General features: G+C 40.0%; 1 protein-coding gene across 5 annotated transcripts in view; it reads right to left on the reverse strand.

Annotated features, from left to right (window-relative positions):
• Positions 1 to 405: 405 nt before the first annotated feature.
• sntg1 (syntrophin, gamma 1) overlaps positions 406 to 26712 on the reverse strand; it is a 40610-nt gene continuing 14303 nt past the window's right edge. The window contains exons 4-19 of one of the 5 annotated variants that reach the window (XM_082512544.1): positions 25968 to 26102; positions 22978 to 23034; positions 22733 to 22790; positions 22601 to 22644; positions 22221 to 22262; positions 21773 to 21875; positions 21115 to 21197; positions 20682 to 20812; positions 18004 to 18133; positions 12111 to 12149; positions 8401 to 8517; positions 6696 to 6767; positions 6103 to 6255; positions 5825 to 5917; positions 2377 to 2487; positions 406 to 2246 (exon numbers count right to left, since the gene is read on the reverse strand). In XM_082512544.1, coding sequence (XP_082368670.1) covers positions 2064 to 2246; positions 2377 to 2487; positions 5825 to 5917; positions 6103 to 6255; positions 6696 to 6767; positions 8401 to 8517; positions 12111 to 12149; positions 18004 to 18133; positions 20682 to 20812; positions 21115 to 21197; positions 21773 to 21875; positions 22221 to 22262; positions 22601 to 22644; positions 22733 to 22790; positions 22978 to 23034; positions 25968 to 26102 — 1551 coding nt within the window. In that variant the 3' untranslated portion in view covers positions 406 to 2063. Of the gene's footprint in view, positions 2247 to 2376; positions 2488 to 5824; positions 5918 to 6102; positions 6256 to 6695; positions 6768 to 8400; positions 8518 to 12110; positions 12150 to 18003; positions 18134 to 20681; positions 20813 to 21114; positions 21198 to 21748; positions 21876 to 22220; positions 22263 to 22600; positions 22645 to 22732; positions 22791 to 22977; positions 23035 to 24676; positions 24745 to 25967; positions 26103 to 26712 lie in introns of those variants that run through there. The other 4 variants (XM_082512543.1, XM_082512547.1, XM_082512546.1 and 1 more) reach the window with 4 other exon arrangements.

Genomic DNA, 26712 nt, shown 5'->3' on the forward strand with positions numbered 1-26712 from the left:
CCATTTGTTTAAAACTGATTTTTTAATTTGCACAAATATGAAAAAAAGGCTTCTCTGACTTTAAAGGGAGCTCAGCGGCGCACTGTGGGGACAGACAAAAGGCAGACACAAAGAAGAATATGTGAAAATGGAGCAGCGGCAGAGAAATCTTGACTTTGAGTACTCAATGGCATCTTTTATTCAGTGTTAAAAGTTTTTTATGAACCTCAGCAAAGATGAGTATAATGACATCTCTATTGCTGACAAAAAAAAGGAGAGTTGACAAAATTGCTGTATGCTGCGGATATGTACTAGAATTTTGAAATACAACTTTGAGGACTTCTCAAGAAAAGTAAAGTGAGTTCTCTTCGTAAAATCAGCGGCGTAGCCAGAAACTGTAAAAAAGTAAAGCCGACCACAAGTGAGCCATGATATAAAAGGTCTCATTTATTCATTTATTACACAGGATATTTGTTAATAAAACATCTGCAAAAAATAAAATCAACCTCACTCTGTAGATCTCGTGTTATAAGGGTATATGCGACCAGGATAATTTTAAAGCACAAAAGCTCAGACTTTCTTTGCATAGACTGCACCACCATTAGTTCCCATCAAACACTCGTATCAGCTTAACAAGGCCGCACAGTACAAAGCACTGACCCCGTTTAATTCGCAATCCTCTAGAGTTTACTTACCAACGGGCCCCTTGTGTTTGGATTCCTCTTTGTAAATGGAAGGTAAGAGCATCACTAATTGCGCTAATTGACCTGAACTCTTTTTGACTATGATAGTTTAGCTGTCGCTCTGCAGCATTACAAACAGTTTGTGCAGAGTTTAAAGGGGTGTCTGGAACATCTGGAGGCAACGGTGCTACATATTTCTATTTTCCTCCTACTTTTTTCTGATTTGTGAATGTAAAGTTCCTCTTTGTTTTATTTACAGGTCAAAAAAACAAAGGTAAAATATTTTCAAAAATACACCATAGCTGATTTTATTCCTCTAAATTGGTCCATAGAGTAAATGATGAAGAGAGCACAAGGTTATGAGCTATCTACCTAGTTGTCTAGGGTGCACATCAAATTAACAAATGCCTTAATCCCTACAAGTAATCCCTCAAGTAATCACCATAATTCATAATTCTTTGAGTTCATTTGAATGTCAGTGTTTATTTACATAATCAGGTTTGGGGGTAAAAAATCAAAAGTGCTATAAACATCGTGGAAGGTGTTTCTAATCATGTTTCGAGTGTTTTCGTCCCTTTATGGCTGAGCTGATGGTGAAGCTGATCATCAAAGTGCCTTCATAGTCAGTAATCCAAGACATAGACATATTCTTACCTCACACAGGTATATAAAGAAAAGAGGAAATTAATATAAAGAAATCCATTTCATCCAGCAACGCTGCCAGCGAACATCTGTGTAATTACATTTTGTCAAAATTAAACTGATTTTGTGTTATAAGACCAGACTGATGTTGCCATTTAGCTTTTAGTTAGACTCTAATCTGAAAAATGGTTTTTCTTTCAGCAAATTGAATTATGGATAAAAGTTTCCACCTCAAAAACACACCAAAAAAAGAAAACGTAAGGTATCAAGTATCACAAATTACACACCATACCATCATATCCAGTGTCCACACTTTACCTTGCAGAAATTCCAGTGATGTACCATCTGAAGTGGGGAAAAGGCTAGAATCTATGTTGCTTAAACTGCAAGTGGTCAATAAAATTACATAGAAAAGCAGACTGGCTTGGGAAAAGAACTGCATTTTCTTTTGTAATTGATTATAAGGATGTCTGAGACAAAATCACATTTAAAAAAAACCCTTTTGAGTCACACCTTATGTGTCCATTGAGTCTTTCTGTGAAGTTTCAGCCCACAGTTGTTCCAGAAATCTGAGAAATCTGCAGACACGTCAAGTAATCTCTCACAAAGAGGTCTTTTATTCCAGCAGTGCGCACAGCTGCCCCCCATAATGTCCGAGTTTGTACGTGTTCCAGGTCTCCTGTCCACCATCGACACAGGCCACATTCATGATTAAGTGCAGCGTCCTTTTTTAAAAGGGGTCAGTGAAAGCAGCACCTGTCAAGTGGCGTATTTCAGCTTAGGTGTCTGTGAATTACAGGAGAGACTGGAAAGAGAAGCGATCCCAGTGGTGGTCGCGGTGCCTTGGCTCTCCACAAACATCGGGTCCAGGCAAGCGACTTTGGCAGCGAAAAAAGCGTGAATACAGTGAAGCACTGCGAAGAGGTTTGAGAACTCCAGCTCCTGAGAGAGACAGAAAATCAATCCTCAAATCACACACGAGCGATTAATTTTTATAGAGCCGTGCTGCTTTGAAAATCTTGTTGACTTATTTTCTGGCATGCAACATTAAACATCCGTCAAATTTAATTACCTTTGCTTCGATAGATTTGGAGTCTTGATTTTGGAATAAAAACTTGATCTTGCTTTTCCCGTCGTCAGACGACCCTTTTAGTTGGGAGAACTTGTATCTCCACAGCACTGCCTGAAACGCAAACGCAACAACATAACTAAAGCAAAAACAATATGTCTTTATTTTCCGCGCTCAGATTTGTGAATCATTTCTGGTGTCACTTTTTTCATGAATAAGTCACGTTAAAATCCACGCGGATCCGGTGAGAAATGGGGCACGTCAGCAGATCAACCAGAAACTGGAGTGTTATTTTTACCACTGGGGAAATTTAACCAGCCACAGTAATTTCACCTGCATAGCAGAGCTTCGGTGATTCAATTAATGCCGAACCGAATAAACAAAAGCTGTGCATTGACTCAGTTTCATGGCTCCTCTTGTAGACAGCTAGCCAAGTTATTTGCACATTCCTATACTGTTGAAACAACTCCCACCAGCCTAATTAAAACTGCAACATCAGTCTGATTAAATCTTTTAGCCCTGCAATACAGATGAACATTTTTCATTTAACTTAAAGCAGATATTCACGAAGCATTTTCGGTGTGCAGCCACAGAAGTGTCACCTCTCCTCTGCTTTGCCTTTAAAATTCAATCTGGCTCCCGCTAACCTTGTCAGAGGTGCCGATATCACCATCTCCTTCATGTCAATCACTGCATTTCATATTCTGTATCTTTCTTGCATGAAAGATAAAGAACAAAATCAGCTTCCTCCTAAAGCCACACCCGACCAGTGCAATGCTCATTTTTATTCCTGCTTTTACTTTTCCTCTATTTTGTACCACAAAATCAACACATTAATTTGCAGTTCATTTACAGATGAAAAGAAAGAAGTAAATATTGATACTCTGATATGATTAAATTACCACAAATCCTGAACTAAATCAAAGCATCTCCATTTTGACTGCATGAAGCATTGAACCAAGGCTTGCACATTACTGTGTCAGTATTACAATCCAAAATATAGCAGTACGAGTGCTTAATGACCTGTATAATGAGAATGTTTGTAACAATCATTTATATTGCTTATTTGTTTTAAATATTCAGTTTATTGAAATCAGATATTATTTTTCATTCACAGGGCAACTGTAATGCTAGATAAGGAAAAGCTGCTTGCGATGAGTAGGTCATATACAGACTATATGAAAACCTATCATTTCAGTCTTGCTGTTCATTTCAGGGACAAATGATCTAATTAACTGCAAAATAACTCACCGCCCACTTTATTAGGCGAGTGTATACCCTCCTAGTTCCTTTCAGTATTGCACTAATTCCTCAGAGATTTGGTCTGTATTCACATGACATCATCACACAGTTCGGCAGAGTTGTCGGCTGCGCATCCATGATGTGAATCTGCCGTTCCACCGCCATCCAAATGTGCTCTATTGGATTGCGATCTAGTGACTGTGTTGTGGCCATTTGAGTACAGAGAACTCACTGTCATGTTCAAGAAACCAGTTTGAGCTTGTTTGAGCTCATGGTGTGTTATCCTGCTGAATCGATCAGAAGACGAATAGACTGTAGATATAAAGGGATTGACAGGTTTAGCAACATTACCCAGGAAGGGTTTGGTGAGTAAATGATCAGTTGATATTAAGGAATCCAAAATGTGCTGAGAAAATACCCCCCAGACCATCAACACCACTACCACCAGCCTGAACGACTGATACAAGGAAGCATGGATCAATGCGTTCATATTGTTTACGTCAAATTCTGGCATTACCATCTGAATGTCAGAGCAGAAGTCGAGACTCTTCAAACCAGGCAACGTGTTTCCAGCCTTCTCTTGTCCAGTTTTGGTGAGCCAGTGTGAACTGTAGCCTCAGTTTCATGTTCTTAGCTGACAGGAGTGACACCTGGCGTGCTCTTCTGCACGCTGGTTGTAACGCGTAGTTATTTGAGCTACTGTTCCTGCTGCATCTGCTGCATCCTTTGATGCTCTTTACCCCAAAGAACTGCCGCTCACTGGATATTTTCCTCTTTTTTGGACCTTGTACTATAATCTCTAGAGACAGTTCTGTGGGAAAATCCAGGTTTTTGAAATACTCAGAGCAGCCAATGCTCAAAGTCACTGAAATCACCTTCCTTTCCTATTCTGATACTCAGTTTGAACTTCTGCAGATCCTGTTATGAGCTGATTAGATATTTTAGCTACCAAACAGCTGAATCTAATTAAGTGGCCGGAGAAACAGAACAAAATAAACAGCAAGAAGATTTTAAAGATGTGATGTTTTCAACGTTTCTCATTGATTGCATACTTTGTCTCCAGTAACCAAAGTTATCTAACATAGTGACCTAGTGCTTGGTATTTGCTCTGATTATTTTCTATTGTTTTGTATAGGTTAAACAGCACTATAAGTGCCTCAGTTTTTTTTCTCCAAAAATAAGCACCAGAGTGACTGCATCAGTCATCAGTTTAACAAGAGAAAGAGTGTCAGCGGGAGCCATGATTTCTTTGTTTCCTATTTAAATCACTGTTACAACTGTTTCTTCCAGGGTGTACTTATTTTTTATGATACACGAGTGGCCCTTTGATTTAAAATCTCCAAAAAAAAACCAACCATCAAGAAAAAAATGATGTTTTTTTCTCATGTGTTTTTTTCACTCAGCCTGCAAAAGTGGAGGATGTGAATATTTGTGTTGCATGAGTGTAATAGTGCACTGTAGGCTGAAAAGAGACTGTCTTACACACAAGTTCTAGCCACATTTACATTATACATGTTCCTGTGTTTGCCATATTGTCTCCATATCTTATCTTATCTACTGTACTGATATCATACTGATAGCTTTCACCTTTTAATTGTATGTTTCATTAAGATTTTTTATGGAAAGGCAAATTCTGATGAATAAACACCTCAGTTATATTCCTGCCTTTTTTCTTCCTCACTGAAATTCACATTAACCCGGTTTTTAAATCCTGCCTTTTCCAGCTTTCAATCATGGAGTAATTCTGCTCCATGTATTTGTCTGCACTTGCAGTTTACATTTGGATTGTAATTTGTGCATTTCTGCCTGTAAACAATATTCTGGCAACATTTTTTATCATCCCTGGGGGACACTGGAGCTTCATATTGCAGGAATTAGGGCCAAAATCTTACAGAACAATATGTCAGTGCTTGTGTCCTGCTCATCCACATAATGTGCACCAGTTGAGTAGTCTGCTCTAAGACCTGGTGAAAGGCCAAAATGAACTGCAGGCAGGAGTGAGACGTTTGAGCTTGGGGGAACCAGCTGTCAAAACGAATGTGCTCAAACTCAAAATGCACACAGTGCAGAATAAGTTAGCAGCACCATAAAAAGGAAAAGGGGAAGCTGGGGTGCCGTGATTAGGTTCATCAAACTGGGTAAAATAATGAATCTCCTATTGTAAGTGTCCCATTTTTGTATTGATGACAAAACACTGTCCTTCACTCACCTTTGACGCAGCATCAAAGCACACAAAGCCCATGCCGAAGTCAATAGTGAGTCCCATAAGGTGGCTTTCCATAATACAGGCGTACGTTTTACACTGCATAACAAGAAAAGAAGATGTCAACCACAGGAGTTACATAAGGACACAAGAGCATCTTTGCTCTTCTGCTAAAAGTCATGTGGGCGTTATCAATCTCTGCACTAAAACAACTGAGAAGGAACCGCATGCAAGATTTAAACTGTCACAATTCCCGGTACATTTCCTGCCGTTCAGGCGCAGACCTGTATCCTCTCCACCTCCAGGAAAGTGGCCATCTGGAAAGCTTTCTCCCAGATCAGCAGCTCACACTCCAGCTCCACGCTGAAGAACATGTCCTCCCCGCTCTCTGTCTGAACACTGAAGCAGTGCTTCCTCTTGTCCAGAAGGTCACTGTCCTAAAATAAGTACAGCAAGGCAGTCTCCTGAAGCGAATTACTAAAGCATTTTAGCAGACAATGTTTTCCTCTTATGGGTCTTTGCATAGCTTTACATAACTTAAATTGTACAGGCAGTCTAAGGTCAGCCTACTGTATATCTGATTGAATATGTGAATCTATATGAATTAGGTTTGCCATAATGAGTTTCTAGATAATGAACTCAAGATAAATTCCCACTATGAAATTCAAAGTGACCTCGAACCTGGAGAGAATGAACAATGAAATGTGAACCTTGAGTGTCTCTGTGGGACTGGAAAAGAACACATGCAAATTAATAAGTGAGTTATATAAGGGCATTCCTCAGATTCAGTTTGCTACTTAGTATTCTCAGTGTATCCGATCTGAGAGATGCTTCTGTAAATGTTCAGGGAAGCAGATTAAAAGAAGGACCGACATACCTTTAAAATCTTGCACATTATCTCGTACACAGTAAAGCTTTTCTCTGCTCTCGTCCAGTCCCATGTTGTCACCTGAAAATGTCACATCCAATTTTCAAATTTTATTTGAGGAATGTATTTGTTTTGGTAGAAATACTTTTAAATAATATTGCAATTATTTGCAACAAAAAAAAAACAAAACAATGTCAGGACAACATAAAGATAAGTTTGTGTTTCATTCTTGAAATATAAAATCAAATAAAGAGCCGCTATATTTACTATAAACTCCAAAAACTGCAGTTCCTCTAATGACCACTTGAGGCTATCTCCAAAAGAGGGGCCAATCCCCATAGAAAGTTTACAACAGAAAGACACATGGATATCGACTTGGCCATTTTTCAGCCATCCTGTATTAGATTTGCTGATGTGATTGGGATCCCTGTCCTGTTACATGATCCAGTGTAACAGGACAAACTTTAGCTTCCAGAGTCAGACTGACATTCACGATGACTCAGTGACTGCAGGGTACCCAAATCATCACCCCTCCACCACCGTGCTTGACAGTCAGTATGAGGTGTTTGTGCTGATATGCTGTGATGTTGCACATTGTGGGTAACGTCTCCACTTTGGACATTGTCCCAGAAGTCTTGGAGTTTGTTCAAATGCAACTTTGCAAACCTAAAGCTGCCATGTTCTTTTAGAGAACAGAGGCTCTCTCCTTTCATACTTACTGAGTCTTTTTCTATTTGTATTATCATGAACATTTTTTGCAGTTTCTCTGAGCATTGCATGGTCTTATCATGTAGTAAATTTGCAGGGGCATCCACTCCTGGGAAGACTGGAATTGCTGATGATCAGTTCATTGTTTAGCAGCACCTGGCTCCTACCTATTCTATAGATTCCTACAGTGATACTAATAGGTAATATCATGCTGGCTCTAAAAAGTTTATATAGTCTGTTGTACTGAGCAAGAATTGTTTTTACTGTAATCTTTTACCCACTGATATAAAACAGTTGGTTAATGTTATGTAATTTAGAACAAATCCGAGGTTACACTGTAAGTAATAACACAACAGATATAAACTCATTTATTAATCTTTTACACTTTAACGTTTACATTTTTGGTTTTGAAAAGTCTACAGAAAAGAAGCCACCAACCTATACTCTTTATAGTTTCATAGAAATGTTTGAAATCCAAAGCCCTCAAGGCTTGCCGTGCCCATCCACAGATTTCTAAAACATGACTGTACAATAGCCATTTGTGTCCACAGTTATTGATGAATGGTTGTCGGACTCAGCTGTCTCCTTGCCACGTGAATGGAAATATTTGTCACAGGTAACTTCAACAATAAAGAATCTGGTCGTCACTGCTGAATAGGCAGGCTCCTACATCCCACCATCTATTCACATTAGCATTTTCCATTTATATCAGCACATTCACATTGAGAAGGCAATTTCAGTTATCTATCAATCTTTTCTCATCTCCCGGACCATCGACAGCTTATCCCTCTTGTCATAATCACCTAAGTGGCTGGCAGAATGTAAACAGATTTAATGATCGCCATCAATCAAGTGAAAGATCAATGCAGCACAAATGATTATGAGTGAGCTGCTTCCTTTTTGCCTAAGCATTTTCTCCCTAAACAATACATTAGCATCAAATGAAAATCTCCCGATGGAGCTGAATGACATCCATTCAAATGCAGACGCTGGCAGGAAAACTTACAGGAGGTGCTGAAAACTTGAAGAGGGAGGAACCCCTCAAAGCGAGGAACTTTGGTGAATACATTCGGTCCTGAACGGAGTCCTGCTCCTTCTCGTCAACCCAGCCCATGTAGATAATCTATCAGAGGGTAAAGACAACAAAGGCATGTTATTTTATGCCACTCTGTAAAATCTAATGAATAGTTGTTGAAAAGCTCTAAAAACAGACTTTAGTCAGTTTAGTTTAGTGGTTATTCGGTGCTGCTATATTTGACCGAGTACAAATGGCTTGTACGGTAGTCATAAAAGCAGTGCACTGTAGTCTTTAAGAGAAATACTGATCTAATATTAAAGTTGAATAAACTTTATGGGTTTTATGATCCTTTAATAACAAAAGATTTAAATTAAAATCTATTTTCCATCGAGTTCAGATGTCTCAAACGTGTGGCTCCATGGCTACATACAGCTCTTTTTCCCATCTGCCTTTGGTTTCCTGTGGCTTTCACAAAAAATTAGATGAAAGGGAAAATAGCAGAGTTAATTGTTTAAAATTGTATTTCTCATCAAAGTAAAAAAAAAAAACTATAAAAAAAACTTTTAAAAAACTTAAAAAAGTATGTCTATATTCAAGGGTGTGTCCAGAACCCCACCATGGGGTGGCACCAGCCCCCCTGGATTACTTGGTGTATCCTTCCCACCAAAGCACTAGATCAGAGTACTGTTAATCTTGTGATCTCCAACACCATTAGAATGGAGCATATTAGCTCTTTAACGAGTACTTCAACGAGGTTTTATTTCCACGTTATTCTGCTTTTATTTTGAAAGCTTTAATTACTTGTTGTTTCGTTGTTAAAATGTATCATAACAGATCAACAACAATATAAGTGATTAAAATCAGTCATCAACAGCAGCAATATGAAGATTTACATGTCAGTAATTCAATATTCAGTAAATATTACGTATATGGCCCAGAAAGCGGTCATTCCACCTAATGAAAACATTTACTTTAGCTACTTTAAATATATTTTGAATATGTGACCTGTGCACTATTAAGCTACGTAAGTAGGATTGTAGCTTTTCTTATTATTATTATTATCTAAATACAGTTTTTTCACTTTACAAAACAATTTCCCAACACAAAATTATATTTAAACCCTTGTGCAGTGCCACTTTTCACATAATAATACATTTTTAATATGTCACAGAGATGACGAGGGGGGGGCTGTTTCTACACTGACTCAGTTTAAATACTCGGATTTCCTGTGGGTCCCCCTGCTAACTGAAACAGCCCCTGCCTTTAAATTAATTTGTTTTGCTAACATAAATTTATTTGCCGGCTTAGTGCATCTGTCGCTGGGTTTTAATCAAAATGCGATTAAAACTGGCTAACCCCACCTAACCCCCCTTTTACTATTTTAAAGCTATTATATGTTTTATGCTATATATTTTATTTTTGAGCATTATTGATTATTATTGAGTCGTTTATACAAACACGTGCAGGACTCATTGAAGGAGTACACCCTGAACCTAGAGTTGCCAACGTCTCACAAAGCTAACTCTATAATTTCTTAAAAGCAAATAGAACATGTTATTATTCTAATAAAAATCCAAAGATAAAGTACCAAATTATCAATTATTATAAATAACCCAGTTCAGAATTTCCAAATTGGCCAAGATCAGTGAACAAACTGGTGACTGGTTTTCAGGGTCCCTGCATTTTGGACCCTGAGCTCTTTCTGAGTTCATGATTTGTTTTGGTTTTAAGAGATGATTTATCAGGTCTCTCCACTCTGCCTTCTTCCCTCATGTGTGTATTTAAGTCCTCAGTTCTTTGTCACGTCGTCCTCTTGAGCTGCATGTTCCCTTTTACCTGTTTTCTCTTAGATTCTGAGTCTCCTGCATTTTTGACTCCAGCTATCTTAGTTTTTGCATTTTAGTTTTCCTGTGAGTTTTCCAGCAGTAAAGCTGTTTTGAGTTTAGTTCTGCTTCTAAATCCTGCAATTGGGTCCACACTCTGCCTGGTGCTGACGCTGGCTTGTTGTTTTACACTGTGGTTTTTTTTGGAAAGATTAAACACATAAGCTACAAGGTATTAATCATTAAGCTTTAGGGATGTTGTAGGATTTTGTTATTTTTGGAAAGACTATCCTTTTCCCAATTTCCTGTCTCAATGCTGAGGGTGGTAGCTTCACGTTTAGCACAGAGAGTGAAATCAGAGTCTCAGAAAGGACAGCGAATAAGTGAATTTACTAAAATTACAAACTTTTCTTTTAGGATTGGAAATCAGTAGTCTTTCTTTTTTTCCAACAGATTGAAAAACCTGATAAATTAAGGTCACAAAGTAAACATAAAAACACAAGAAAGCAACAGTTTATTAGATTTGCCCACAAAGGTTTACAATGCCTATAGGTGTTTAATACTGCAGTATGACAGGTTTAGTTACCTATTAAGCTTTTAAAAACAGCATTTAATAAATAGTTTATAGCATTTTGTCCCATTGCTTTAAGCAGACACAAGACTTTTTTTAGGGGTTATATTTAATAAGGGGCCATCATTGAGCTTTTGTAGTGACCTACTGCAGGTGTTAGTTGTTGTGGCCCCTGTTGTTAACCTAATTTGCCTTGTAGGACAATAAACTATTGAATTGAACTGAGCTGAAATATATATTTGACCATAGCTTCATATCACCTGTAAAGCTATAGTGACTAGTATTTGATTGTATTAGTGCATTTTTTCTTCTCTGATGAATTAGTTTAAAGTTTATTAATGTGAGTCAAAAAATTAACCCGAAAGTTTCATTTCTCACACTTTACGGATCTGTTTATGTGTCCAATTACACAAGTACACCTTTTCAGTCCTTTATATTGTAGTCTGACCAAAACAATTACATGTGATGTGTATGGGTGAGGAAAGTTACAGAGAAAACTGACACTGATTCATGATGACACACGGCCATCAGCCACGAGATTAAAACCACCTACCACCTGCTACGGTGCAGCGTTCTGCTCGGAAAGTTTGGTGCCTGACATTCATGTGATGTTACTTTGTCTGTTTTAATGTTGTGGCTGATGTGTGTACTTCATTCTTTTGCGTACCCCAGCAAACGCTTTGTAATTTAGCACTCGCAGCAAGGACAAGCAGCTAGACAGACGGGGAAATGAAGAAAAAGAAAGCAAAGCCTCAATCGGCAGTGCTGCAAGACATCAGTTCAGATATTAAAGATATCATAGCATCACTCTTCAGGAAGCCACAGGTTGACTGTGCCAAGAGAAAATTATTTGTTTGCTTTTCTTTTTGCAGGTTTTTGTTTGTTTATTTGGGTTTTTTTAAAGAATTTGCAAGCAAGTGAAAGATTTGGGACAGGCACGTCTCACGCTGTTTCATTTCTTGAATGAATTGTCAAGTGGATTCATGTCTCTTTGTGGGTCAGAAAACCAGATTGAAAAAGTAACAAAGAAGAGCCTCGCTGTGGTTTTTTTAAATGAAAGATGACGCTCTGCGAGTTAACTGGCTGAAAGCGCTTAAACAGTTTTCTGATCATGTCTCAGTGGATGGACAAAAATGATGCAAACGCTCCTCTTGTGCTGCAATAGATGGCTTCTTTTTAATTTATTTATTTTTCTTGACTGGTTATATTCACTTCTGATTGTCAGGATAAGGATGAAATGAATGCCCGACAACGCAAAATGAAGATCTTAAGACGCAACCGCTGCAGGAGGAAAAACATCTTACCTGCTGGTTAACTGGAAAATTCCGGTTAATCTTCTTCACCTGTGAAATTTTGTGAGAATGTCAGTAACTCATTAAAATATCTCCTGCTAACAATCAGACACAGCTGACAAGGTCGACATATTTGCAGGAGCCCACGAGGCCCGCCAATCAGTGACAAAGCTTCCAAGAATAAATAAACATGAATTACAGTTTCCGTGCTAACATACTAACCACGGCACTGAAGGAAAACGGTTTGAGATACTTCATTTAGTCAAAGCATGCAAATTTCAAAATGAGATAGAGTCATTTCCACAAGGACCCGAGGCTGTTCCTAAAAGAAATCCTTTTTTTAAAATCCATTCTCTCTGTGGTAATAAAAGCGGGGGGACTACAGAGTGAGCAGTCAGCCTTTAAATTAAAACATTCTCCTCAGATCACAGGTATCGCTTGCACCTAATCCACACTTTACTATCAAAATAACTCTTCCTTAGGAGCTGAACACCAAATTAAGCTGTCCGGTCCTCATGCCGTCCTCCTATAGAAGGAGGAAAATGTCGCAGCAGCTTACTGTGAGATGTAGCTGAAGTTTGGGTCCAGAGAGAAAACAAGATTTTTGGTTTTTTTTTCCAGAAGATGAACTGTCAGGATGTGAGCCGGGTTAGAATATATGTGAGCGGTGACGGTGGGTTTGTTCAGATGGCAGGTCTATCCTGTTCTAACACAAATTAGGAAATTCTGAAGGGTCCGGTTTTTCAAGTTTTGCAGGAGCTTGTGCACATTTCACCGTATCTAAAAATACAAACAGGAGAAGTTTGACTGAAGTTTGTGGGCGCCCTGGAGGTGGCGTTTTCACACCTATAGTTTGTTCATTCTGCTTCCAATGAGTTGATGAGCTTGTGAACTTGCAGATTTTCCTCATTGTTTGGTTTCTTTTTGCACAAAGAAAACTCCAAGTGAGCTCCAAGTGAACCAACATGCGTCACGAATAACCAGTCTGCTTACAGTCCGGATGTGTCTGAGGCAGGAGCCATAAAAGTAAACACAGGAAGAAGGAACCATATTCTGGATTAGTGGAAAACATGGATAATTTACTCCTAATGAGTTTTTATTTATCTGTGTGATTTTTCAGGCACCCGAGGCAAAACAAACAAACTGCTCTGGAGTTTGCACTCTGAGAACTGAGAACACCTTCAAACGGACTCAGTACAGTTTTTCTGGTCTTTACCTGAGTATGATTACTGTGCCCACATCTGTACAAATGAACCACACCAAGGGGGAAAACAAAGCAATGTTTAAAGAGGCTAAAAACACCCTACGTCACAACAGGAGCTGGCAGTGGTGAAAGGAGTACTTGGACCCTTTCTTTGAGGGCATTTTCACACCTGCAATTTAAATCAGCTGATCAGTTTGTAAAGTTGCAGGTTTTTCTTGTGGGTTGGTTTCTTTTCACACAGAGAAAACTCTCAAAAGTGAATCAAAATGTGTCACTACACACCACATGAGAACGCTCAAGTCCTGTTATTGGGCAGATCTGTCTCAGGCGGGAGCAGCAAAAGTAAGTACAGGAAGAAGGTGCTGTGTTCTGGACTAGCAGATATCAAATGAGCCCTTGGTTCATTTTACACAGCTATGATACTTTTCCATATCTGGAAAGAATACCTGGCAACAGGATAGCGTACACCTGGTAGTTGGGTTGGATCAGGCTTTGATCACATTCTCACCTGAAATAAACCACTTTGGAGTTTGTTTGTAACCGCACAAAGACAACCCTCCTCCAAAGGGTCTTTTGGTGGTTGCTTGGTCCACAAATGAGTGCAAGTGCTGCACAAATGAACTGCACCAAAGGCTAACGAGCCCAGTAGCAAAAACACCCTATATTCATATAGTTATATAGTATAACTGCACAAATTTAGCCAGTAAGTGTAAAAATAAAAGTTATGATGAATTTACTGGATTACACATTACACAGGATTGCACTTCATAGTAGAAGAAGAATAGTATCCACTGGGTACCAGACTCTCCAACAGGTGATATATGCCAGTATATGATAAATATCAGGGGTTTTTAATAAATCTATATAATAAGCATCACTGTTCAGCAGAAGTGAAAAAAACACCTTTTTTTCTTCCTTGTTGATATCTTCTAATTTACTTATTTGAAATCTTAAAGTTAACAGCTGCAGTTAAAACCTTTAAATGAATAAATATTGTTTAGTTCAAATGAAAATCATCAGAGAAAATATAAATAACTTTATATTTAAACACAGTACTTGTATAAATATACTTCGGTGCTTCCCACCACTGGGAGCTTGTGCTTTATTCGGTTGTTTCTAGAAACTAAATAACAGAGCAATTCAGTCTTCGGCTGTTATAAAAACAACTAAATTGCCTTCCAATTTAAGAAAATTGGCCTCAAAATTCATGACAGCACACTGTAAACCAAACAACTGCATAATGAAAGGTGAACAGCTCGCTGACAGAGGTGGACAGACACTTAACAGTGGAGCTGCTCAATGCCACTGAGCTACAGCTTTGAAAATTGCCTCGGAATCGAATCAGCACCTCTGAGCCCAAGTCTCGGCAGAAAATACTGGAACGAGCTGGAAAACCTGAAGCACAGCTGTGCTAAAGAAACCACAAGGTCAAGGCACAAAGACATAACCTGGTGTGGGGAGCAGTAAACAAGAAAGAAATGAGTCATGACGAATGAGTCACGATTCAAGCTCATTCTTACTTCTGATTTGATTCACAATTACATTTGGAAGGGAGGCGGCAGGACGAGTTCAGCCTACGATATCTGTTGCTTCGCTGTGCAGCTGACTAGTGGGAGTTGTTAGAAGCAATGGAGTAAAAAAAACTTCCCTTCCTAATGTTTCCACACTCCTTCAAATGATGCCTTAAAGTGCGCTGCTAAATAAATTAAAGAGTGGTTTCATGAACACTGGGATGGCCTCTCCAGTCACCAGACCTGAACATCACGGAGTCTTTATGGGGATTTGTGCAGTGCTGAGTGGATTTTCTCCTCCATCATCGCCCAGAGAACTGGAGGCACTTTTTTCGTGACGAATGCTTCAGTGTTTGAGTACAAACAGATCAGCTGAAATGTAAGCGAGCGAAGGATGACCCCCGGCCCCCATTAGAGCCTTAATTTTAATATATCTCTGTCTCGTTTCCATGATTTTCTCTGGTTCTTAAGTCACTCTATTAACATTTACTTTGAGCTCACGATGCAAAGCCACAAATAAGTTTGGCGGTTTTATGGTGTTTTTAAAATCTTTGTAGGACAATTTGTGGCTGATGTGCAGCACAATCAAGCAATCAATAAATCCTTTATTTGTCTCTGGAGCGTAATCAGTTTTATAGTGGTGGAATAACAACAGGATGAAACCACAAAGCACATTAGCATGTAATATAAATACAATTATTATGCAAATTCTAAAATATGCCAGACCCTGACTGGTTAAAGTGTATCTGGACTCACAATGTAGCTGGAAAACGCAAATTAAATAGTTATGTAATACTCTCTAATACTTACAGTATGTGTGGTTAGCTACACTGTGCAGACATGTTGGTCTGGTGATTTGCTCCAGACTAAAATATCTCAACATCTGCATCTGGATTTAGATTTTGGACAGATTTGTGATTCCCAAACATGCATGGAAGGAGTCGCCATGATGTCACCTAAAGCTTTATGTTCAACAGTTTCAAAGCACTAGCAGGAGGAGCCTTGATTTCTCCCGTAAGACAATTTTTTTGATTTGGATCATTTTTAAATATATTTTCAATGTAGTAATTCAACAGCATAGTGGTTTACACATGTGCCAACCATGGTTTGATGCTGTGAGGAGACACAAATTCCTTTGGGGTTGCGTCAGGAAGGGCATCAAATAGTCCTTTCACCATCACACTGCTTACTCAAAGGGGGCTGTTTATTGTTGGAGGGTCTTAACCTTACAACATAAAGCATCTTGAGACAACTGTTGTTATAAATTTGAAGCCATAATAATTAAAATTGTACTGAATTCAATTGAAAATATGCAGAGCTACCCACTGCAGTGACTCCTTCTGAATAGGGGACTAGAAGAAAGTGTTCTTGGGTTCAGTGAGTAGTGGGCTACTTTTCTTGTAGCCCTACTGCAACCTTCTCCTTTTTGTAATCAGATGAGTCGCCTCCTGCTGGCCATTAGAAAGAATGCAGCTTCCACTAGCTTTACCGTTCAGACCTCGAGGCTATATCTTTCAGTTAGTATAACAGATTTGTAAATCCCAAGAAAACAGAGTGCAATTTTAAGACAGGGAACCTCTGACATTTTTTCAAAGCCCATCTTCATCTTCTGACATTTGTGTTAACAACTGGACAGCTTGCACTCTCAGCCTTTTAGTCATCATCCTCTCATCATGAACTGTAATCACATTGATGATCGCATAGTTTTAAATGTGGAGTTTTAATTTATTTGTGTGCAATATTTCACTGCATTTTCCTCAATCTGCTCACTCCTACAACAGTGAAAGGTTGTAAATGATGCAGTGTAAACAACAACAATGCAGTTTGTGACCATGGTGAGTGGTGAATGGATGTGTATTTGTGTAACACTTTCTAGTCTTGCTGACCACTTAAAGCATTTTTACACTGCGAGCCACATTTAGCCATCCACACATCATACAGTGCTTTTTTCCAAGCACTTAAGCTATCACAGCAGCTCACACACCGGCGGAAATATCCAGGGCAATCTGGGGCTTAGTATCTCGCTCAAGGACACAAGGCCACCACCAGCAGTACCGCTGAAGTCGGTGATGCTTCATGAACAAATCAGTGCAGAAAAAAACCCCCCATCTCACATGGAATATTACACTGCATCTGGACATTCTCTGCATTCACATGCAATTCACATGCTGATGTGAATTACTCAGTCACATCAGCATGTGACCAAAAGACAAGTGACAAGCTGCAAAATGAACCGTAAGATCACTTTCTGATGAGTGAAGTCAAAATAAACATTTTTTTAAAATGTCATGCAATAAGACACATTTTATTTCAGCAAATCCATCTACTGTATGTTACCAGCTCACTCACATCCTTCACTAAGTACTCAGGCCAGAACAGGAATACATTCTCAACTGTTAAAACTGCTGGCAGTGAGTCATCAGTGTTATGTTTAGTATGTCCCTCACTTCGTCCACTCTAATTAATCAGGGCTCCATTATCCCCCCAAGACACTCTCTCTCTCTCTCACACACACACACACACACACACACACACGATAATTACAAATCCCTGATTTTTACTGCTGCTCAGTCGGTCCCGTGTTTTTATCTATCTAGTAATTCCCAAAAAAATACCAGAAGTTTCTACATGGAAATGAATGAAAATAAACCAAAATACAAAATGTTAAATGTATCAATTTTTCATATATGAGCAATGATGTGCAGCAATGGAGCTTGTTAAGCAGTATTGGTATTTCAGACCCCTGCCGAGCATGACCACTCATCTGAAAACACATAAACAGGTTTTCCACAAAGCTGAAGTAGAGCTTGGAAAATTGTATTCACAATAAGAGAAAGAATACAACGCAGTCATTTCTTTGTTTCTTTCTGCCTTGTGGTTTCATTTTAATGCAATATTTTTGGATGAATTATAGATAATATGAGTGCATACTGGCAGCTGGAAGGAATAAGTGTAGTACAGCGAGGCTGCTGTTATTGTGACTTCGAGCACTCAGGAATAAAATTTTACTTTATTCGTAGTGAGAAGGCCCACTAGTACGTGTCTACGGCCCTTAATGTTGTGACATTCAGAAAGGAACTGTTAGATAATCCACAAACTGCAAGCGTGTTGCATGAACACCCAAACCAATTTCCTGCTGGTTTACATGTGGGACCACGAGAGCTAACAACTGTTATTGCTTCTTACTCACATTGTGCTTGGTGAGGCTGGAAATGTTGCTTGCAATTGCCTGAAGCCAGTCCAAGCATTCTTCTGCTGTGGGAAACTGTATAACTCCACTACAAACACCATCCACTGCTATGACCTGGAAAGCATTTTTCCTGAAAGAGTAAAAGAAACACAAGCCAAAGATCAGGGGAGGATTTCAAATATTTTACACATTCATATTTAGTTTCTGTTTTTATTTTAAAAGGGGATTAGAGACAGTTCATTGCATCCCAGCATTGGAAACTCTTCCTCTGGGATTCCTGTGATAACAAACTAAGCAAAACTGACTGTGGTGAAAAATGCTGCTGTTTAATAACTTGAAAAACTGAGCGTCCAATTTTCCAAGATTAATTAATTTAGCAACGTAAGCTAAGTGCAAGCTCACTAATTAGTTACTTTGCTTGTTTAGGCGATCCACATGCATAATATGAAAACAGATTTGGGGGAATTTATATTTCTTTCTCTCTTTTAATTTTTTTGAATACTGCACTACTTTTGGAACAGGCTGGTCAGGTGATGAAAAACCTCAAAATATTAAATGTTCACTTCTTTTTTTAATATAATCCAAAAGCTGTGCCTGCAATATGAAAAATAAATGCAAAAACATATTCAGCAATATGCAGTTATTGAGATAAAACCAGAACAGTTACATACAGTGGGGCAAAAAAGTATTTAGTCAGCCACCGATTGTGCAAGTTCCCCCACCTAAAATGATGACAGAGGTCAGTAATTTGCACCAGAGGTACACTTCAACTGTGAGAGACAGAATGTGAAAAAAAAAAATCCATGAATTCACATGGTAGGATTTGTAAAGAATTTATTCCTAAATTAGGTCTGAGTGACTCAGGTGAGGTGGAGATGGGGAGGAGGTTGGTTGCACAAATGAGAGCCTGAAAGGAAGAATGACAGAGAAAACAGACTTAAACCATATAGAGTAGAGGCTGATTGGCTCCAAGAAGGTGATGTTGGCATTGAGTTTGATAGTGTGTGAAAGTGGCAGTGATGTAATGAACAGACTGGCAGCCTAGGAAAGCGGCTCGGTTCACTCTGGCACAGCTGGCTGCCGGCAGAGCCGGCGGGCACGCCACTGCAGCCCCCTCTGGCTTCTGCTTCGTGGCTACTGGGTGACCCCTCATCTGGGGCTCTCCTCAGCTCTTCTCAGAAGGGTGGAACGAATGTCCCTCCGGTGGTCCGACTTGGGCTCTCTCACTCTGGGGCCTCTGGATGTCTGGAGGCTGGATCTCCTCCATGCCTGCTTCATGCCCTGGGGGACAGGGTTATGGCTCTCTACATCCTCTAGCAGACCATTACACAGGGAAACCTTTTGAATACAAGCGCACTGATCCACACAGGTGTGCACACGGGTGTTCACTGTTCATAGACATAAACTACACCTTTATTGGCTGCTATTTCTAAGCACATTATGCGCTGTCGGTCCTGCTTGCTACACAACAACATTCAATATTTAGTATTTACTGCTGTTTACAGCTAGATTAACGTGATGGTGTTGTGTTTAGTATGTTGCTCTGGTTTTTTTTTTTTTGCTTGTTTTCTCTTCTTTTTCTCTCAACAGGTGATCCAGGAGATCTTCTTTTCTTCTTTCTCTTTTTAAGTGCCCTTTCTCACTGTCCCTCTTCCCTTCTGTTTTTCTTTTCCTTCCTCTTTCTTTCTCCCTTTCCTATCCCTCAGTCATGTCTGTCCCGTCTGTAACAACTGAAAATAAAATAAAATAAACAATAACAACAAAGGTTGATCAAATGGACCAATACGGCAATGCCGTGATGATCCATTTGGCAAAGTAAATCCATTGGGTATCCTTGTTGGTCTTCAGACAACAATTCTGACGGCTAAAGAACCAAATGGGACAGGCAAAAAAAAAAAAAAAATTTTTAAAAAGCAGGCTGCTCAGTGATTACAGATCTTCCTTATTGAAGTTATATATAGAGAGCTTTTCTGCTCTAACTGAGCACTTAATACAAGCTTTGGGTGCACACAATCTGGGGTTCAGTATCTTCCACAAGAGTACTTTAAGGTGTATTTAACAGCAGCCAGGGAATTGATCCACCAACCTTCCGACTGGTAGATGATCTGTTCTACCTCCTGAGTCACAGGTGGCACCGGGTGTTTCCTACAGGGACTGTATGATTGTGGGAGTTCATGCTAATACTGCAGGGTTTTACTTTACACTGTAAAGCACCATCGGACAGCTGTTGTGAACTGGAACTACAAATACAGTGTATGTACTACTGTGTATATAAAATCGTTTCTTTTGCTTTGTGGTAAACTTCACTATCATGTCCCTTTTCTGTTCCAGACAGGCGCCAGGCAACGAACTATTGGCTTTTTGGTTCAGTTACTATAATCCTTTTCTCTGCGTATCCAAAGAGTTGCCCAAACTGACACGAGCAGAGGAACATAAATCTGGCTTTACTCACTAACCCAACCAAATCACAAGACACCAGTGAGGCATAAGTTAAAGTGTTAACCCAGCCAAATACTGATCGTGTGTTTAATGGTACACTCTACACAGTCTATTTATAGATGGAGCATTGCAGTGTGCTCTATTTGAAAATCCCCAAGCATTTAAAATGTAAGAGATCTCTGCACTAACATCTTAAGAAGAAAGAAACTGACACTTCAGCACGAAGTCCCAGAGCTCACCTGGAAACGTCAGAGCCGGGGATATACTGTGACAAGCGTGAGTGTAGCAGAGGAATAAGGCGCAGGTCCACCCATCTCTTCTCCCAGCGAAGCCCTGGGGACGTGGGCCAGGACGAGCAGGACAGGGTGTCCTGCAGAAGTGTGAAACCGAAGTTAGAAGAGATAGCCCCTTCCCACCTCCAGCATTTGAAGCTGTTCCCATGTCAAAGAGCCCGAGTCCTGCTGCAACTATACGGTTGTTGCGGATGCACAGACAGCACAAGCTGCAGATTAAAAGTGATTTGCCGTCCTCAAAAGATAAAGATAGAACATCCTAGCTATCAGCAAGCAGTGACAGTTGCATGGAAACAACTTTCTGGCATCTGCTGCTGCGTAGTTACAAAAGGACAGCTACTAAATCAGCCAATCAAAAGAAAGGCTAATGAAAAAGTACCGTGTTGTTAGGATGGTAGTTCAAGTGCAGGCCACTATCACACAGAGGAGAGGAGGTCCCACTACTCTGGTCACTGGGGATGCCTGCAGCATACAGGAAAACAACAATAAACCCACAGCTACACCCCCGTCTATTTCAAGGTTTCTAGCAGCAATGAATCACAGCCATCATCTAAAGCGTGTTACTTTGTTCTGCTGCTCAAGTCGGCTCCAGCTCTCTGCCAATTTGTATTCCGTTGACTGGCTGGATGGCCAGTCAACCTGCCCTATATACGCAAATGAAAGGATTTCATGAAATGCTTTCATGTCTCACAATAAAGCTCTGACATACGAGAGCAATCAATCCTGAGATTTTGTTAATTACTGCAGTTTAGTCTTTAGCATCTTTTCTGAAGCTTGAGATGGGTTTACTCCTCAAAGCAGCATCTTTACTCAGTGCTTAACAAGACAGGAAGTCCAAAATAAATGGAGCAGGAGCTGGGCGTATTTTTCTTTATTTCTCTCAAGTCGACTCAAATTTATTGTTTCCAGGGCGACCAATTCTAGACAGGAAAAAAAACCCCCACCAGCTATAAATACTCTTGGCCAATTATTTTCCACAGCGGTAATAGTGATTATGTACTTAGACCTAATACCGGGGTGAATGAGAGGGTTCTCACATGTACAGTCCTCACAAAGGGGCAGTTTCAAAAAGGCTGGAGTCTTCTTTAAGAAAGAGACCGTGAGAGTCACTTCTTCACCAGCATTTCTTAAAACCTGGACCTGGAAAGCAGAAAAACAAACAAACCTTGGGAATATTTTTTTTTTTTTGGTCTTCTTTACAGAAGCTGTAAACTGTGAGGTTTTTCTCGCTGAATGCTTGCTGTGATGAAACATGGTGTGCCAAAGCCTCGCTAAGAATGGAAATCCAAGATAAGGGATTTACAGAGTGCAACTTTTATGCTCCTTACTCACACATATTGCTTACAGATGAATTTAGGCAGGAATGAAAGAGAAAAAAATGGCTTTACATGTCAGAAAGATACAAATCATGAAGTGAGACAAGATAAGCTGTTGAAAGAGTTGTTGCAGCGGTGAGAAACTATGAGATATGAGCTGACAGCTTACCACTTCCTCGTGGCGATAGCTCCTGACATTTATTCCATTTATCTGGAAACAACAATAACACGGTTAGCCTAAATGATACTGCTGGCATCATATCACTGTAGCTTTATCTTCAAAATGATTAATGGGGCCAGCATAATAATTGTTATGACATCTGCGGCAAAAACTGTTGCCATGTGGGAGATTTTCTTTAATCGATTTATTTATTTATTTTGGCTGAAAGAGATGCAACAAATTAAAGACCTTTATTAGCCTATAGGGACGCATAATTACGCCACACAGTTTTATGGACATGTGGCGCATGAATTATTAAAGAACGAGGAAACGTGTTAGCTCGCGGTGTGGGATGAGATGTGTAAACGCGCATTAATGCGGCGTGTTACCTGAAGGATGCCGTCTCCGATGAAAAGCAGCCCAGACAGTTCAGCTGGAAAGAGAACAGTCGCTTTAACGCAAACAAACAAGAGGAGGGGGAAAATGACGGGAAGTGGGGAGAAAAAACCCTGACGTTATACCTTTCTGCTCCTTTGATATTTTTGATATCACAACAGGGATTTTGTGCTCTGCTCCACCCTACAGAGAGAAATCAAAAAGAATTGGATTACGAAGGTATCACAAATGGAGAACAAGACTCTTGAGATCAACATCCTTGGCTGACACAGTTGTTGCACATTGACAAGGAAATAATCAATGCCACTTGTTCAGACTTAATTCTAGGAGCTTGGGAGGAGCGGCCCTAATCTGCTGGGATCTAAATTACCTTGATGCTCAGACCGAACCCTCCAATCGTCTGTCTCCTGATCGTTACAGTCCTCTCCTGCAGTTAGAAAGACGAGTTTAGACTGCAGGACATGATTTCAAGCTGTGGAAATGTGGAATTAAAACGATCTAACTCCTGAAGCTTTTCTTTAACTGTTTTAATGATTACAACATTTTTTAATACAAAACAGGAAGGTGGTTTATTGATTTCAGCATAAGTTTGAGCATTTTACAAATATTTGCCTTCTTTTGGTACTTTTTGTTGCATTGGGTGTGTTTTCTTTTCTCAGGTGTAGTTTATGGATTTTCTTTTACAGTGCCTTACTGGCCACTTTAGTAGGTACACCGGTTCAACTCTTCGTTAATGCAAATATCTAATCAGCCAATCACATGGCAGCAACTCAGTGTCTTTAAGGATGCAGAAATAGTCAAGACGAGCTGCTGAAGTGCAAAATGAGCATCAGAATGCAGGGGAAAAGGTGATTTTGAAGTAGTCTTGATGTAGTGTGGTTGTTTGTGCTCAGAAACATGTTTCAGAAACTGCTGATCTACTGGGATTTTCAAACACAGCCATCTCTAGGGTTTACAGAATGGTCAGAAAAAAGTAAAAATATCCAGTGAGTGCTGGGTGAAAATGCCAGGTCTGAGGAGAATGGACAGACTGCTTCCAGCAGATGGAAAGGCAAATATCAGCTAGTTACAATCAAGAACATTGAAAGACGTAGACTACAGCAGCATAAGACAACACCAGGTGATATTCCTGTCAGCTACAAGCAGGAAACCGAGGATACAGTTCATGTTCTTAGCGGGCAGGAGATTGGAAAACGTTGCCTGGTCTAATGAGTCTCAATTTCTGCTGCAACATTCAGATGGCAGGGACAGAATCTGGCAGAAACATCATGAAAGCGTGGATCCATCCTGACCTGTGTAAACATTTCAGACTGCTAGTGGTGGTGTAATAGTGTGGGGGATATTTTCTGTGTTTTTAAACACCACCGTCTACCTGAACACTGCCACACAGAAGACCACATCCATCCCTTTATGACCACAGTGTACCCATCTTCTAGTGGCTGCTTCCAGCAGGATAACGCAGCATGTCACAAAGCTCAAGTCAGACTGACAGACAATAAGTTCACTGCAGTCAAATGGCCCCCACAGTCTCAGTAGAGCACCTCTGGGTTGTGCTGAACAGGAGAGTCACATCGTGGATGTGCAGCCAACAAACCCGCCGCAACTGTGTGACGCTGTCGTGTCAACATGGTCCAAAAGATGATCTCTGAGGCAATGTTTCCAGCACCTTATTCAATCGATGCCATGAGAATTTAAAGAAGTGTAGGTGAAGGTGTACCTACCGTATTTCCCGGACTACAAAGCGCACCTGAATATTAGCCGCACAAGCTAAAATCAGGGGAAAATCCTGTTTTGTACATACATTAGCCGCACCTGACTAAAAGCCGCAGGTGTTTCAATGTTGACTCATCATATGTAAGAGAATATGCACAAAGGGAATTGTCAGGAAAGAGATGGCTGTTTGGAGACACACCCCTTTTATTAATATTTTGAAAAACAAGTTATGGGTACATATTTGCACATGTAGTACATAACAGTAACCTACAGCACACCAGAAAATAGATTCGGACTACCTTTTAGGCTCAGGTGCAGTGACACGGCTTTAACAAGAAGAAAAGTCAGTCATTCACCATCTTTCTCTTCTTCCTGCGCTCTAAAACCACCAAAGTCCTCTCCTCCAATGTCGGAAACGAACAGGCTCAGGATGGCTTCGTCATCCACTCTCCGCTTCTCTCCTTCGTTGTCACTTTCAAAACCAAAGAAATCCTCGTTGTCAGTATCAGAGTCGAACACCCTCAGAAGGGCCGTGGCGGTGTCCTCCTCTCCATCATGCAGCAGTCCAGCCCTTCAAAATCCGTTGGTGATCGTGGATGTTTTCGCACTTTTCCACGCTGTCAGAATCCACCGGTGGAGTTGGGCATAACTTGCTTTTCGCAAGTTTATCGCCGCTCGTCATCCACGACTCCCGCTGAATGCGTAGCGCTACTTTGAAGTTTGTTTTTCGCGCTACTTCGTACGGCACTATGTTGCCTGGCGGACGGACATGTGACTAACATACCACTCTTGAACCCCGATCCTTCCGCCAGGCAACGTAGTGCCGTACAACAGCGGAACAAACAAAACAAATCGTCTTACGATATGACAAAAATCATGGACAATCCATAGAAAAGCCGCACCTGACTAAAAGCCGCAGGGTTCAAAGCTTGTGCAAAAAGTAGCGGCTTATAGCCCGACAATTACGGTACTAACGTCACCAGTGAGTGTATTTTATGTTTTGCAACAACTTTTGAAGTTAAAAGTTGTCTCGGGTGGGCTCTGATACATTTTTCAATGACAGTCAGGTTTGTATGGCATCGAATATGAACACTCTGTTGCTCAAGGTGCATGCATGCAGCGTATTCAGCAATTTCTTAAATGAAATGTAAAATTCAATCCAAATATTCAACTGAACTTGGTCACCAGCACTTGGACTGATACGTTGCAGTTGTATTTGCATACCGGTGCCTTTGCCCTTTTCGCTGATTATTAATGATGTTTCACAGGACACAAACCACCATTTGTCATTTGAGGATTTTTATCCAGGAAAATGTTATTGAATGAATAATTCCATTTTGGGAAAGGTCACGGTCTCGGGTCTCAGCTGAATATTTTTTTTTCGCACAAGAAACCCGCGCAATAATTAATGTGAAGGAAAAGTTGTCAGGGGTGATGACAAGCGAGAGCTAAATGTTAAACTCAGTAGGTGAATTATTATTTAATGACTACACTTGATTTATGAGGAATAGATTCACTCATGTAGGCTTTCCATTAACACAGACACTGAGCTGTGTTCTCAGCACTTTTGTGTTGTAACCTTCATTACCCCGCGCTGCTGTATACGTTACTGATTTCAGCGTCTGTAATTATGACTGGGTTACTTACGCTCGAATAGAAAGGCTCTCCTGACACACAGATGACATCTTGCTCTTGAATGGTCAGAATATCTTTGGCCAAGTGTAGTCGAATATTAAACGGCTCCTCATTACCTTCTTGCATCAAATAAATCCCAGTCTTTGTCTGTGAACAGTCAGAGAGATAAAATCATTCATCATCCCTCCATGACTAAATTAACTGGCCATGAAATGAAATGTCATTGAGAATACTCGCTGCAGAATGAACATGGAAATTAGGAAACAGGGTTTTGGTGTCTATTATTTTCTTCTTTTTTTTAAATTACTCTTCTTGTTAAGGCTAATGTCGGACCAAATAACCACAATAGCAGCTCTGAGTAATAAACAACCAATTTGGATAACAAAATATACAAGAAAACAATTGATATATGGCTTATAAGCCGCATTCTGCGAATCCAAATAACACTTTTGTACCCTCTGTTCCACGCTGAGACACAGAAACCCAAATTATATCATCACATTGTATTATTATATCAAATGGTGACAAATTAAGAAGCTGTGAAATTCAGTGGCTCAAATCAAATCGACCTCTGCATTTGAATCTCCCTGCTTTCCACGAGCGAGTGTGAGAGCGGCGTGTGTGTTTCCAGTGAACCGTTTAAAACACGCTAATCTGCATGCATTTGCATTCTGCGTATCCTTCCTCATCCCCAGCTAATTGTGATGCCTGTCCTGTCCTTGACTTAAAAAGGTCTACATGAAAGGAGCACCTTCAC

This window comes from Aulonocara stuartgranti, assembly GCF_965226115.1.
Source record: "Aulonocara stuartgranti genome assembly, chromosome: 18".
Lineage (NCBI taxonomy): Eukaryota > Metazoa > Chordata > Actinopteri > Cichliformes > Cichlidae > Aulonocara > Aulonocara stuartgranti.